The sequence below is a fragment of the Centroberyx gerrardi genome, chromosome 11 (genome assembly GCF_048128805.1).
Source record: "Centroberyx gerrardi isolate f3 chromosome 11, fCenGer3.hap1.cur.20231027, whole genome shotgun sequence".
NCBI classification, from domain to species: domain Eukaryota; kingdom Metazoa; phylum Chordata; class Actinopteri; order Beryciformes; family Berycidae; genus Centroberyx; species Centroberyx gerrardi.
Genome location: NC_136007.1, coordinates 12,097,541 through 12,110,424, shown reverse-complemented (window position 1 = coordinate 12,110,424; position 12,884 = coordinate 12,097,541). Strand labels below are relative to the sequence as shown.

General features: G+C 39.9%; 1 protein-coding gene, 1 long non-coding RNA gene and 7 other non-coding genes across 9 annotated transcripts; 1 reads left to right on the top strand and 8 right to left on the bottom strand.

The window, feature by feature from the left end:
• Positions 1 to 1,346: 1,346 nt before the first annotated feature.
• LOC139920410 (uncharacterized) lies at positions 1,347 to 4,570 on the bottom strand. The gene is made up of 9 exons (XR_011785037.2): positions 4,304 to 4,570; positions 4,002 to 4,097; positions 3,734 to 3,779; positions 3,430 to 3,504; positions 3,168 to 3,229; positions 2,893 to 2,967; positions 2,387 to 2,449; positions 2,133 to 2,189; positions 1,347 to 1,453 (listed from the first exon to the last, which is right to left on the bottom strand). It is a non-coding gene; the product is annotated as an uncharacterized LOC139920410 (long non-coding RNA).
• LOC139920427 (small nucleolar RNA SNORD65) lies at positions 1,552 to 1,626 on the bottom strand. Its single transcript, XR_011785041.1, has one exon. It is a non-coding gene; the product is annotated as a small nucleolar RNA SNORD65 (small nucleolar RNA).
• Positions 2,267 to 2,340, bottom strand: LOC139920428 (small nucleolar RNA SNORD65). Its single transcript, XR_011785042.2, has one exon. It is a non-coding gene; the product is annotated as a small nucleolar RNA SNORD65 (small nucleolar RNA).
• On the bottom strand, positions 2,537 to 2,614 carry LOC139920433 (small nucleolar RNA SNORD49). The gene has a single exon (XR_011785045.1). It is a non-coding gene; the product is annotated as a small nucleolar RNA SNORD49 (small nucleolar RNA).
• LOC139920426 (small nucleolar RNA SNORD65) lies at positions 3,045 to 3,118 on the bottom strand. Its single transcript, XR_011785040.1, has one exon. It is a non-coding gene; the product is annotated as a small nucleolar RNA SNORD65 (small nucleolar RNA).
• On the bottom strand, positions 3,314 to 3,388 carry LOC139920430 (small nucleolar RNA SNORD49). Its single transcript, XR_011785044.1, has one exon. It is a non-coding gene; the product is annotated as a small nucleolar RNA SNORD49 (small nucleolar RNA).
• Positions 3,609 to 3,681, bottom strand: LOC139920429 (small nucleolar RNA SNORD65). The gene has a single exon (XR_011785043.1). It is a non-coding gene; the product is annotated as a small nucleolar RNA SNORD65 (small nucleolar RNA).
• Positions 3,882 to 3,957, bottom strand: LOC139920425 (small nucleolar RNA SNORD49). The gene has a single exon (XR_011785039.1). It is a non-coding gene; the product is annotated as a small nucleolar RNA SNORD49 (small nucleolar RNA).
• A 1,862-nt stretch (positions 4,571 to 6,432) lies between the features above and the next one.
• Positions 6,433 to 11,841, top strand: LOC139920395 (ras-related protein Rab-34-like). The gene is made up of 10 exons (XM_071910403.2): positions 6,433 to 6,480; positions 7,158 to 7,243; positions 7,344 to 7,409; positions 8,229 to 8,330; positions 9,371 to 9,435; positions 9,588 to 9,639; positions 10,076 to 10,157; positions 10,780 to 10,870; positions 11,049 to 11,156; positions 11,672 to 11,841. The coding sequence occupies exons 1-10, from the start codon at positions 6,433 to 6,435 to the stop codon at positions 11,722 to 11,724; spliced, it is 753 nt and encodes a 250-aa protein (XP_071766504.1). The 3' UTR covers positions 11,725 to 11,841.
• Positions 11,842 to 12,884: the final 1,043 nt, after the last annotated feature.

Genomic DNA, 12,884 nt, shown 5'->3' with positions numbered 1-12,884 from the left:
ACACTTTTGGTTTTGCTCCTATTTTTCATGAGTTGAAATAAAAGATCTAAGAGTTTTTCTATGCACACAAAAGGCTTATTTCTCTCAAATTATGTTCACAAATTTGTTTAAATCCGTGTTAGTGAGCACTTCTCCTTTGCCAAGATAATCCATCCACCTGACAGGTGTGGCATATCAAGATGCTGATTAAACAGCATGATTATTGCACAGGTGTGCCTTGGGCTGGTTACAATAAAAGGCCACTCTAAAATGTGCAGTTTTATCTTGAAAAAAGACATTTATTAGGCACTGAACTATGGATCTCACATGACTAGGGCTACAGATATGCATTTTTTGAAAACCAGTCAGTATCTGGTGTGACCACCATTTGCCTCATGCAGTGCGACACATCTCCTTCACATAGAGTTGATCAGGTTGTTGATTGTGGCCTGTGGAGTGTCGGTCCACTCCTCTTCAATGGCTGTGAGAAGTTGCTGGATATTGGCAGGAATCGGAACACGCTGTCGTACACGCCAATCCAGAGCGTCCCAAACATGCTCAATGGGTGACATGTCTGGTGAGTATGCAGGCCGTGCAAGAACTGGGATGTTTTCAGCTTCCAGGAATTGTGTACAGATCCTTGCAACATGGGTGCATTATCATGCTGCAACATGAGCTGTGGTGGACATTCCTGCAGTCAGCATGCAAATTGCACACTCCCTCAAAACTTGTGGCATTGTGTTGCGTGATAAAAACTGCACATTTTAGAGTGGCCTTTTATTGTGACCAGCCCAAGGCACACCTGTGCAATAATCATGCCGTTTAATCAGCATCTTGATATGCCACACCTGTCAGGTGGATGGATTATCTTGGCAAAGGAGAAGTGCTCACTAACATGGATTTAAACAAATTTGTGAAAAAAAATTGAGAGAAATAAGCCTTTTGTGTGCATAGAAAAATTCTTGATCTTTTATTTTAACTCATGAAAATTGGGAGCAAAAATAAGTGTTGCGTTTATATTTTTGTTCAGTATATAATGCCTGAAGCTATGTAGTCTCACCCCGTAAGGGTTGTACCACACTAAAAGATTTAAAATACATAGAAAATAAAGTAAATAGTCCAATTGGAGATGTTACACTGATGCCTGTAGCTGCTCTAGCAGAAAAAGGGGGAAGAGTGACATCAGACCAACTCATACACTAGTTTCCATCAGAGAATCATTCTAAATCAAATTTATCATTCTTCAAGTTCCCCTTCATATTATTCAAACCGGGCTGGATAGTTACTAAAAGTCACTGGTTGGTGGGTGTGTGTGTGTGTGTAAAAGCTAAAACGCATCTTTTTTGTAATCATTAATCAGTGTGGTCTTTGTTAATTGACATTGTTTTTATTGCACACATTTTAAACAAGCTGAAACTTTCAAAATGTCCATCTTCAGACAAGTGTCCACGAGAATCCACTTTCATCTGGCCATCTGTAGAAAAGAGAGGACAAGTTTAGATCTTAAATATTACACCCACATAATGCATTCAAACCTAATCTAATTCAATGACACTGAGGCTAAAACTGATGGCTCAGAAAACCGAAAGTCACCACTGAACAATCTGCCGGTAATTCCAGCTGTTTTCAGTTTAGATTTCATCATGTTTCCATCAGAAAAGAGGAGCCTCATTATTCAGATCAGAGGGTCTAGAAATGGTCCATTGGATTGTGTTGGAAGCTCAACAAAAACTCATGTGATTTAAACAAGAGTTTTTGTTGAGCTATTCTTAAAGCAAAATACTGGATGGCTCAAAACCAAGTCACAACTCAATCTGTCAATGCTTCTTGCTAGGACTCTTTCCATACATGTGTAGGAACCTTGTTCTCTAGAAAATGAGCATCTTCGCTGTAGCTTATTGCCATTTGCTGCTGCAACAACTGAATTTTCACATGCGGATCATCTTATCAAATGAGTGCAGCCACAGATACAGAATGGCACATCTGTAGTTTGTAGGGTTTTAGTGTCTTTCTGAATTACATTTCAGCAGGTGGATGCTTGCCAACACAGGAGCCTGAATCTGGTCCTCCAGCTGAAGGACTGTCTGTCATTGCTGTATTAATATTCTGCTTTCTAGTGAACAATCATGCATTTGACCACATGGCTGTCTTACCATCTAAAACTGGCCAGCATAGTGAGTAGCAACGTCACTACAGACCATTTGATCCACCTGTGAAGAACAAAGAGAAGACTTGTAAAACTTCATTTCATGCGAGAATAGGCTACAGCAGGTTGCTGCCACCTAATGTTCAGAAAACCGAGAGTCACCACTGAACAATCTGCCGGTAATTCCAGCTATTTCAGTTTAGGCTTCATCACAACAACAGTGGACGGCTGCTATTTTCATAGACTAGAGTTCAAATTTACCTGTGTCAATGCGATCCTCGCCAGCAGACTTAAGACAGGATCAAATGCTGGGACGAGTCACACCTTTAATTTTAAAAAAAAAAAGACAAATATTTCAGAGTAGCTACAGAGAGATGTTGATATCCAGCTCTACCAAGTATAGCTTTGAAGACTCAGAAAAGTGAATTATAAACAATCGTCAGTTGTCGCATCGGACGGCACTTCCTATTCAAGGTTTTCATCACAGACAAAGCTTTACAAAAAAACACATCTACTTTTTTGGCAATTAAGTGTTTTGACCAACTCATCACTGTGCAAGAAGAGTGCCAGAACCTCAAGTGTTCAGGACTTGTCACACTACAGTGTTAGATTAATCAGATGCAACTTTTAATCAGAGAAACTGGGTTAAGTTTTAAGATAATGCAGAGAGAGCTTGTGTGGTCCACTACATACAAAGGTGAGCTGATCAAAAAGCTTATTTGTCGATTCCTTGAAGAAAGAATAGTTAAGAATCCACATGAACTTACCTGCCTTACAAGCACCAAGTTTTCAGCAAGTCTGTAGTTGTACCCACTGCAGTCCAGCAGAAGAAATTTGTCAACCTAGAGAAACATAAGATTTTTAAAAGCTAGCACTGATTCGGTTCATTTGAGAGGGCAAGACGTCATTGCCGTCTTATGTTCAGAAAACCGAGAGTCACCACTGAACAATCTGCCGGTAATTCCAGCTATTTCAGTTTAGATTTCATCACAACAAAAGTAGACTGTTGTCATTTTTAGAACAGACTACACTGCAAATTCACCTGTGCAAACTGAATCCTCTTCAGTCAGCCAACATGGGAATATATGCAATGCTGATTGCCACCTTAAAAAGGAAAAACACAGACGTTAGAACAGTGACAGAAGTGGATGACCAAATTCAAAAGAAGAATCATGAGCAACTTTCAAGACTCAGAAAAGTGGATCATACATCGTCAGTTGTCGCATCGGACGGCACTTCCTATTCACCGTTTTCATCACTGAGGAAGCTCCATTTAAGATAATGAAAACACAATATGAACTCACCTGCCATTCATGCACCAGGTTGCCAGCAGCTGCATTGTGTCTCATACTGGGTCAGTGTTACTCAGCAGTTAACCACTATACAGAGGAAAACAGAACAAGATGGTGAGGAGTGAACACCGATTTAGTCCTTTCCATCTGATAGGGAAAGGTGAGTATAATCATATCATATGATATGTAATGTTCAGAAAACCAAGAGTCACCACTAAGCAATCTGCCGGTAATTCCAGCTATTTAGTTTAGGTTTCATCAACACACTTGGTTATAGTTTTAAGCTTTCCTGTTTAATAGTGTACATTGAACCCACCTCTGCAGACTGGATTTTCAGTCAGCTTCATTAGGCAGATTCTGACCTGTTCAAAACAAAAAAACAAAACAAAAAAACAATCAGTAACTTATGTGTAACGTTAACTGGATAATGTGTTAAGACCACAGAGAACCTAGTGCAGCTCTAGACTCAGAAAGTGTGCAAGAAACATCGTCAGTTGTCGCATCGGACGGCACTTCCTACTCAAGGTTTTCATCATTGACAACTGCATTACAACCTTCAGAAAGTTATTAGTACTTTAACTCACCTCCGAAGAACATCCATCGACAGGCGTTGCCTTCATTATACTGCATCAATTGAGCTCGTGCAGACCGTTGGGATGCAGCGGGATGGAAATCAACTCCTGTGGAAAGTAGACATTTATGATTTAAAAAAGGAGCTTTCACAGCAGCTGCTGATTGGAGTATCGGTTGGGACAGTCTGAACACCTGAACATCTTCGCGGTGTTGTTGAGAAAAATAAAAGTTTAAACTGGAAGAAACTACCTGAACCTTCACAGTAAACAACGCAAATACTGGTGATACACTTAAATGATATAAAGTAACCCACCTTATCCACGTTTTTCACCTTTCCTCCTGTCCTCCATGCTCTTCTCCACGTGGCGGCTTGAGGCCCATCGTGATCATGCTAACCGGACATAGTTAGCTAAAGACTAGTTGCTCCTGCAGCATGTTTGCAACGACATCGTTTCACCAATAAACTACACACCAGCGTTCAACTGACGTGTTGTATTATTTTTACAGGCGATATCCAGGAGCTACATCCACTAAATATTGATACCATCCTGAGTATTACCTCTGGAGGGAGTTGCATGGACGACAGACGAACTCAAAAGAGCAGTAACGAGGCCGGCAGAGTATCTATACCTGACCGTCGCGGGAATAAAGCGTCACGGCGGATCTGAACAACGTCACTAACTGCTAATCAAAAACGCACAAAAAACGTCAATTCAAACTGTCATTTCATCGTGTGGAAGTGAAAACGCAGTCATATTATCAATTCAGTTGAATCAAATAAAAAAAAAACTTAAGTCTTATCTCACATTTTTGTAATCTCATGATGCTTTCTCTGAACATAGCTGGTTAGCTTTTCCGTCCCTTTGATTCCTACCCCTTGTCAACTGTAAAAAAAACAAAAAAGTTAATATAGACTATGCTTTACAAAAAAAAAAAACAGAAATAAAAACACGTTTGTATTACTTAATGCCAAAAAAATTACATAAACGTACATCAAAACCGTCTATTCCTACCTCCCAATACTGAAATGAGTTGGATGCTGTTCTCAAAGATGAGACCAATAAATTATTCAAGATTAAATTTGAATGAGAAAAAGTATGCGCATGACTGTTTTGACTATAGCTTTCACTGTCCCATTAGCTCTCCTCCTTCTGAATAGACCAGCCTAATTCTACAGTAAATCATACTACAAATACAAAACTACAAAAATCTTTTCAGGTGGGGTTCAGTGGGACAAAATCTAGTAAAATACACCTCAATCGTTTAATGTAGCCTAGATCAATTTGGGGGTCCTCTTTCAGGTTGGCTGTAAGTTAGAATCAGTGTATACTGCCTGCATGCCATCATCAAGACTATTACAACAATCTCTTAACCATTACTGAAAAAATAAATAAATAATAATAATCAATGTAGCACATCACACCAATGCCATCAGATCAGCAACAACCTTTTACATTAATTAGGCTCTGTTGATTGACATTTATTCAATTTGTTAATTGGATAAATCCAAAGCGGCCACAGGGAGGCGCTGGTCGACAAGTTATTCTCCGCACCAACTGCAAGCAGAGTTTGCAGACCCATAATTGTCCGAGGTTGTCCGTCTCTCGGCTCTCTGGCGACTCAGTTTGTTGCTGTGTGTCATTTGTTCTGGATTTTGCCCTGGCATCCTTTCCTCGTCACAAACCCGGAATATACTTTCTACAACATTTCACCCTTCCGAAGTTTCAGGTAAAGATGTCAAATTTGATTTTTGATACATTATATTTAAACCAAACGCACATGGGCTGCTTTGAGAAACAGAATGTTTTATATACCAATTTCTGCCAGTTTCTTTTACTACTCTGTTCCATCCTTTATTTGCTAAGACAGACTGTGTCAACTAAACCTTTCTTAAATGTAGGGCTACAATTTAATGAATATTATGTCACTTTGGAAAACATGTTTCTTACTTCATATAGTTTTCTAACCAGTCAGATTCAACTGGACATCCATTAGCCTAAATAGCTTGCATTTTCCAAGCTTGCTTATCAGGGACTGTGTGGTTACCAGAGAGACATTGTTTAGTGTTTTACTGTTCCTGTCTGACAACGTACAGCAGATGGCAGAGCAAATATTGTGCAGGACGTTGCATTGTGTGTCTCCTCTGTAAATAATAAATCACCATTATGATTTACTAGAGCCTCTGTATTGACTGAAACCTCCATTTTAACTCTTCAACATTTTCTCTCTTCCAGGGAAACCTATAAAACACAATTGTGTCAATTCTGGGATTTGTGGAAAGAGCTGTGTTACTTTTCATGTGTGTGTGTGTGAGAGAGGAAGCAGAGGAAAAGTGTGTGTGTGCTTCTTGAATGAATGTGTGTTGGTTGTTATAGTGAGCACGGCAGTTTGAAGGAGTGTGTGTTGCATTGTGTGCATGTGTGTGTGCATTCAGCCAGGAGCATGTTGCCACCTGTGAAAAAAGATCGGATCATTACTCAGCTCCCAAAGGTGAAGTTTAAGCACACACACACACACATACATTTGTATTACTATACTTGTGAGGACCTTCATTGACTACATTCATTCCTTAACCCCTAGCTCAAACCTTAACCCTAAACCTAATCTTAACGCTAAACCCAAATCCTAACCCTAATCCTAAACTAGCCCCTTGAAGAAATGAGGACCAGCAAAATGTCCTCAGTTTGTAGGATTTTCCTCATCTTTCTTTCCTTGTGAGGACATTTTCTTCTCAATACAGGAATACAAGAACACACACACACACACACACACACACACACACACACATTCTCTATAACACAATTACAACATCTAACAGTATTAGCATTCTGGTATCTGTAATATGGGGACAGATAATGATGCCTGTATATGTGGTTATTTGTGGTCTTTTTCCTTAAATGGAACTCTTTGTTTTGCTTATAGCAGACTGCTGCAGAGTCGCATAAATAGGGCTGATGAGACATTAGTGATTACAAACCGCTGGTCAGTTAGTGTAATGTGAAATGTGATGTATGCGAACAAAGTTTGAAGTGTCCTTTGTAGCTCTGGTAAACCTCACCAAACCCTCTCTCTCCCTGTGTTTTCAATATGATTTTTCTACATTTGTTTCTTTCAACAGCCTTTTTTTTTTTGACAGTCTCCCTCTTTCTGTCCCTTCTCTTTCTCAGTGTTTTAGTCCAAATGCAGCTCTACACACCAAAGATGTTTTCCATCCACAGGTGAAGGCTATGTGCCAAACACAGAAGACAGTGGAGTAAGACACCCCCGACACACACACACACACACACATACATACACACTCTTGCCCTATTGCATCAGTGTTTAAATTAACTTTTGTTTTTTTGTGTTCCCAGTTTTAACATCGCCAAGGTGATTGTAGTGGGTGATGTTGCAGTTGGGAAAACCTGTCTGATCAGCAGGTAAGGAAGACATCATGATGAACTGGATTAGTTGGAGTGTCATGGTTGTGTTTTGAATGATCACTGGGTCGCCGGGCACAGGCAGCCACTCGCCAGCATTCGCCCTCAGCCTGACTTGAACTAGAATTTTCTCATCCCATATGATCCAGCTGAAATTAACATGTGAAAATCACCAAAATTGGACTTAAGACTTGGACTTTCTCACCCGACAGTGACGATATGAATTTGGCATGTAAAACAATAAGGGACTACCGTTGCACCACATGAAAACATACGGGACTGACAACAGTATCCATACAATCAACCTGTGCACAAGGTTATGACACAGGAAAAAAGGTCACAGGAAAGGTCTATCCCTCTAGTTAAATCAATGCTACTTTTCAGTCTGTGATCCAAATCATCATTAGTGGTTTGACTGAGTGGTTTGCGCAACACTTGCTTAATGCAGACTGCCAGGTTGATACAGTGGGATAAGGAAAGGAAAATGGAGTTTATGTCTTCATTAGATCTCTGTGGATTACAGCTCTCAGTTGGGGAGCACAAGGGGAGCACAAGACTATGATGACAAGCTAAACCTGTGATTATTTGTTTTACTTGTCTAATGTGTAATTACTTACCACATACACACTGTTCTGTATCTCCGCTGCCCTCCTCCAAATTCTTTGCCTTGAATTCCACAACCATAAATAACATTAACTAACACAGACATGATACGATTTTCAAAATGGTCATTACATCATTACAGTTGCTCTCTCTCTGTCTGTCTCTTTATCTCTCTCTCTCTCTCTCTCTCTCTCTCCTGTCCTGGATTCCTTTAAGGTTCTGCAAGGGTGCGTTTGATAAGAACTACAAGGCGACCATAGGGGTGGATTTTGAGATGGAGCGTTTCGAGGTGCTTGGGGTTCCCTTCAGTTTGCAGCTGTAAGTTTATTTAATTCTCACAGACACATTCAATCCAGAGATTCAGTCATAAACAAATCAAATCATGTGCTCATGGGTGATGGCAGCCGATTCATAACTCGGCTTCAAAGGATCCACATTTCAAAGCTGCACTGAATGAACTGTATCTACCAGAAATTGTTTGATTAGATAATGATGAGCTGCTCTAAATTAACATCCCAGCCACGATGATTAGGATGATAATCCTTTTAAGCTTGCTGTTTTGGACGTCTACTAATTAAATTGTGCCTATAATTGCACATTTAGCCTTCAGTATGCTGGCTGCAGTCATGGTGAGAGTTGCACTATTAATTTATTTGAAGCCAGTTCATCTTTCTCAATCTTTCCGAAGTATTTGTCTTTGAGGCCTCTCAGATATTCTGCTCCTGACATCATTTATCATTATCATCCATTAGATTTTTTGTGTTTTTTGGCTCAAGTAGCAACAACTCTAAGTGTGTGCCTGTTAAATGTAAGTGTACAATTAAAGTAATAGGAAAGTAAATTCACAGAGGGACAGACTGCATAGGAAAGTGTAGCTGGTGATGGGATGAACACACAAAACAAGTCGGTAAACCTCTGTATGCTTCATAACAAGGTTCCACTCTTTCACTGGCAAAAACTCCCTTTCTCCTCCTTTGGTTTTTGTCTTTTTGCTCCTCATTCTTCCTCATGTTCCTTCTCATCCACCTACTTTTCTTCTTCTTCTTCTTCTTCTTCTTCTTCTTCTTCTTCTTCTTCTTCTTCTTCTTCTTCTTCTTCTTCTTCTTCCTCTACAGCTTTCTTGATAAAGTTAGGTTGATAATTGTTGACAGTGGCCTAATATCTTGTTGCCACTATGCCCAGCATTCTGCACACTCTGCATTCATTGCTGTACCTAATGTTTTGTTAAAACAACCATCATGGATGTTGGACATGACAGGATCCTTAAACTCTCTTTTCTGTTTTTCTCTCTTTCTTCCCTTCCATCATTAAGGTTTCATTCAGATTTCATCTAATCTGATCTAATCTCACCGTTTCAGGTGGGACACAGCAGGTCAGGAGCGGTTCAAGTGCATCGCCTCTACATATTACAGAGGAGCACAAGGTGATTTTGGTTTAATCTCTATGTTACTATCTTATTTGACTAAAATAGACGAGTCATCTTCCTGTATGTGGGCAAAACACAAACAAACACATCCTCATGACTTTGTATTACTTTTCTCCAAAATGTGTGTGTGTGTGTTTCTGTCTCTCCAGCCATCATAGTGGTGTTTGATTTAAGCAGCTCTGGCTCTTTAACTCATGCCAGGTAAGGAATATTTCATAATTATCTTTAGGGCTGCAACTAACGATTATTTTCATTGTCGATTAATCTGTCGATTATTTTCTCGATTAATCGATTAGTTGTTTGGTCTATAAAATGTGAGAAAATGGTGAAAAATGTTGATCAGTGTTTACCCACAACCCAAAGAAGGAGTAAAGAAACCAGAAAATATTCACATTTAAGAAGCTGGAATCAGAGAATTTTGACTTATTTTTCTTAAAAAATTACTCAAACCGATGAATCGATTATCAAAATAGTTGGCAATTAATTTAATAGTTGACAACTAATCGATTAATCGATTAATCGTTGCAGCTCTAATTATCTTATGATTATGCCATTCGAGTGCCATGAAAAGTCACCTGTGTGTGTGTGTGTGTGTGTGTGTGTGTGTGTGTGTGTGTGTGTGTGTGTGTGTGTGCAGGCAGTGGCTGGAGGATGCTATGAAGGAGAATGACCCATCCAGTGTGTTACTGTTCCTTGTCGGCACCAAGAAGGACCTCAGTGTGGGTGGCTTTTTCCCTTTTTTTTTCAATTTCAGTTCAGTATTAGTTTAGTTTTCAGTGTAGGTTTGGAAGCTTTAATGTAGTTGGTAGTTGGTTTCAAATGTTATGTTTTTGTTTAGTTTTTATTTAGTATTTTTGGTAGGGGTGATATTTTTAAAGTTCAGAACAGGTATTTTGTATATATTTGCAGCATGTAATGTGTAATACAAACAATAAATAAAAACAAAAAAAAACAATAAAAAATCATATATATGCAGTTTCAGTTAGCATTCAGTAAGAATATCTAGAAATTCCCAAGCAAGTAAACAAAGAACTGAAAACTGAAAACATTTCACCCATTTTCATTTTCATTTAGTTTTACAAGTAGTCAAGATAGTGTTGGTTCAGTTTTGTTTTTTCCCCAAGTGTTGTTTTTCTTTTTCTTTCAGTATACGACAATGTAGCTTGTTCTCCACTTACCTCTCTTATTCTCATTCACTGCCTCTCTCTCTCTCCCTCTCTTCTCTCCCTCTCTCCCTCCCTCTCTCTCTCTCTCTCTCTCTCTCTCTCTCCCTCTCTTTCCCTCTCTCTCTCTCCCTCCCTCTCTCCCTCTCTTTCTCTCTCTCTCTCTCTCTCTCTCCAGTCTCCTGAACAGTTGGCCAACTTAGAGCAGGAAGCCATCAGACTGTCTGAGGAAATCAAAGCTGAATACTGGGCTGTGTCCGCCAAGTCAGGTGGGAGTCAAACACACACACACACACACACACACACACACACACACAACATATTTAGACGCGTAAATCCCCACATTCACTGTCAGTTATCATTCCTTCACCCTTTTATTCCTCTTCTCCAGTCCTCTCTCTGTATCATTTATTCATCTTCTGCTTTCTTCCCTCTTTATTCTGCCAGGAGACGGGATCAAGAACTTCTTCTTCCGCGTGGCGTCTCTCACCTTCGAGGCCAACGTTCTGTCAGAGCTTGAGAAAAATGGATCCAGGCATGTCGGCGACATTATCAGTGAGTCAGTTCGCCCCGAAAACGTCTCATTATTTGGCAGCATCACATTCCCAAATATTTCATTGACTCGTTTGTTCGTCCCATTAGTTCCCCTTTTACATTTTGCCGCTGTCGGGTGAAAACCTCACATCTGCAAAAAGTCTCCAAGGATTTCAGGAAGAAAAACAGCCTTGTTTTCAGGTTGATTTTTGAGTTTATCTAATAATCCAATTTGAGTTTTGAAAGGGTTTGTTGGGATGTTTTCTCAACCCACGGAGGAATGTGTGATCCTTCAGTTGAAGTTAAAACATGAAAATCACCAAAAATAGAGTTACAAGGTTTTCACATAACACCAATGATATGAACATGACAGGAATATCTACAGTCTGGCTCTCGCACTTCTTACTATTGCTTTTAATGTTGGTAATCAAGGAATTTAAGCTTATTCCACTGTAGCGCTCATTGTTGCTATGGATACAAGCCTCAGCTAAGTGCCTAAAATGTAAAATGTGCCTTTTTAATGTGCTTCCATCCAGGGATCACAGACGACGAACGCAAACCCAGCAAGAGGAAATCCAACTGCTGCTGATGAGAGAGAAGACACACACACACACACCTGGACGAGGCTGCGGAGGGTCGCATGGACACACTGTATTGATTGATTGATTAGTATGGACTCCACATGCTGTGAACATGGATGTCAAGTAGAAACCCAAGAGAGCAATGTAATATTTAACATAACTGTGTTTTATTAGTGTGACTCTGTGGCCTGAGAGGGGAAACTGGGAAATCTTTAATTGCAGGTTTCATTTAGGTTTCAGTGATACGCATGTTGACCCATGTAAAGAACAAGAAGCCAGTCACCAGAATGACAAGGTCAGCCCGTCTTCAGTTTAGTGAGTTAGTGTCCTCTCAGGAATGTACATGCTGTTGGTCTGGGCTCCAACAGGCAGCGCTTTGTGGTTTGTTTACCCAAAAAACGTATCAAAAGAGAAAGAATATTCTACAAGGCGGTAATAGTTCATGTTTTGTCACGGTGTACTGGCATTAACTGCGATGTCCTCTGCCTGTTGCTATCAGAGACACGTGCCTGTCCGTCTGAGCTGAAATTATGTTTTTCCCCTTCTGGATGATGAGACGTCAGTAACAACCCTAATGCCTTGGGTTTTTTTTTTTTTTTTGTGTGTTTCTTCACTGGTTTATTTTCTTCCGTCTCCTGTCATGTGTCTCTGTGCTGCTAATGCGATGCATACGCCGGCCCTCATGACCGCTCTCCAACCCACGCCCCGTCTCTCTCTCTCTCTCTCTCTCTCTCTCTCTCTCTCCTCTCCTCTATGATCGTAAAAATGGAGGGATTGTTTGCCGGGATGGAAATGATGAGCAGTAGTTACATCTGTGGCCAATCGATTTCCTCTTCCAGAAGAAGAGAAACGAGGAAGATTTTTTTTTTTTTTTTTTGCTGGGTGCTGTGTGTTGGATGTTTTCATAAGCCTCATAGTTTTAACCCGTTTTGTCTTGTGTCAAATTAAAAATACAAACTAAAGGCTTGTCCAAAAAGGATGCTTAATATACTTTTATGGGTCATAAAGATTATGGATTGAGGAGTATGGATTGTAAAGATTAATAAACTTACATTTGTTTTGAACCCCATGTTGTCCCTGTCCTTCTTTGTTAAAATATGACTGAGAAAGTCCACATGCTGGGTAAGAAGATGTACGGCTTCTCTGGTGCAGCGATTTCAAACAGGCT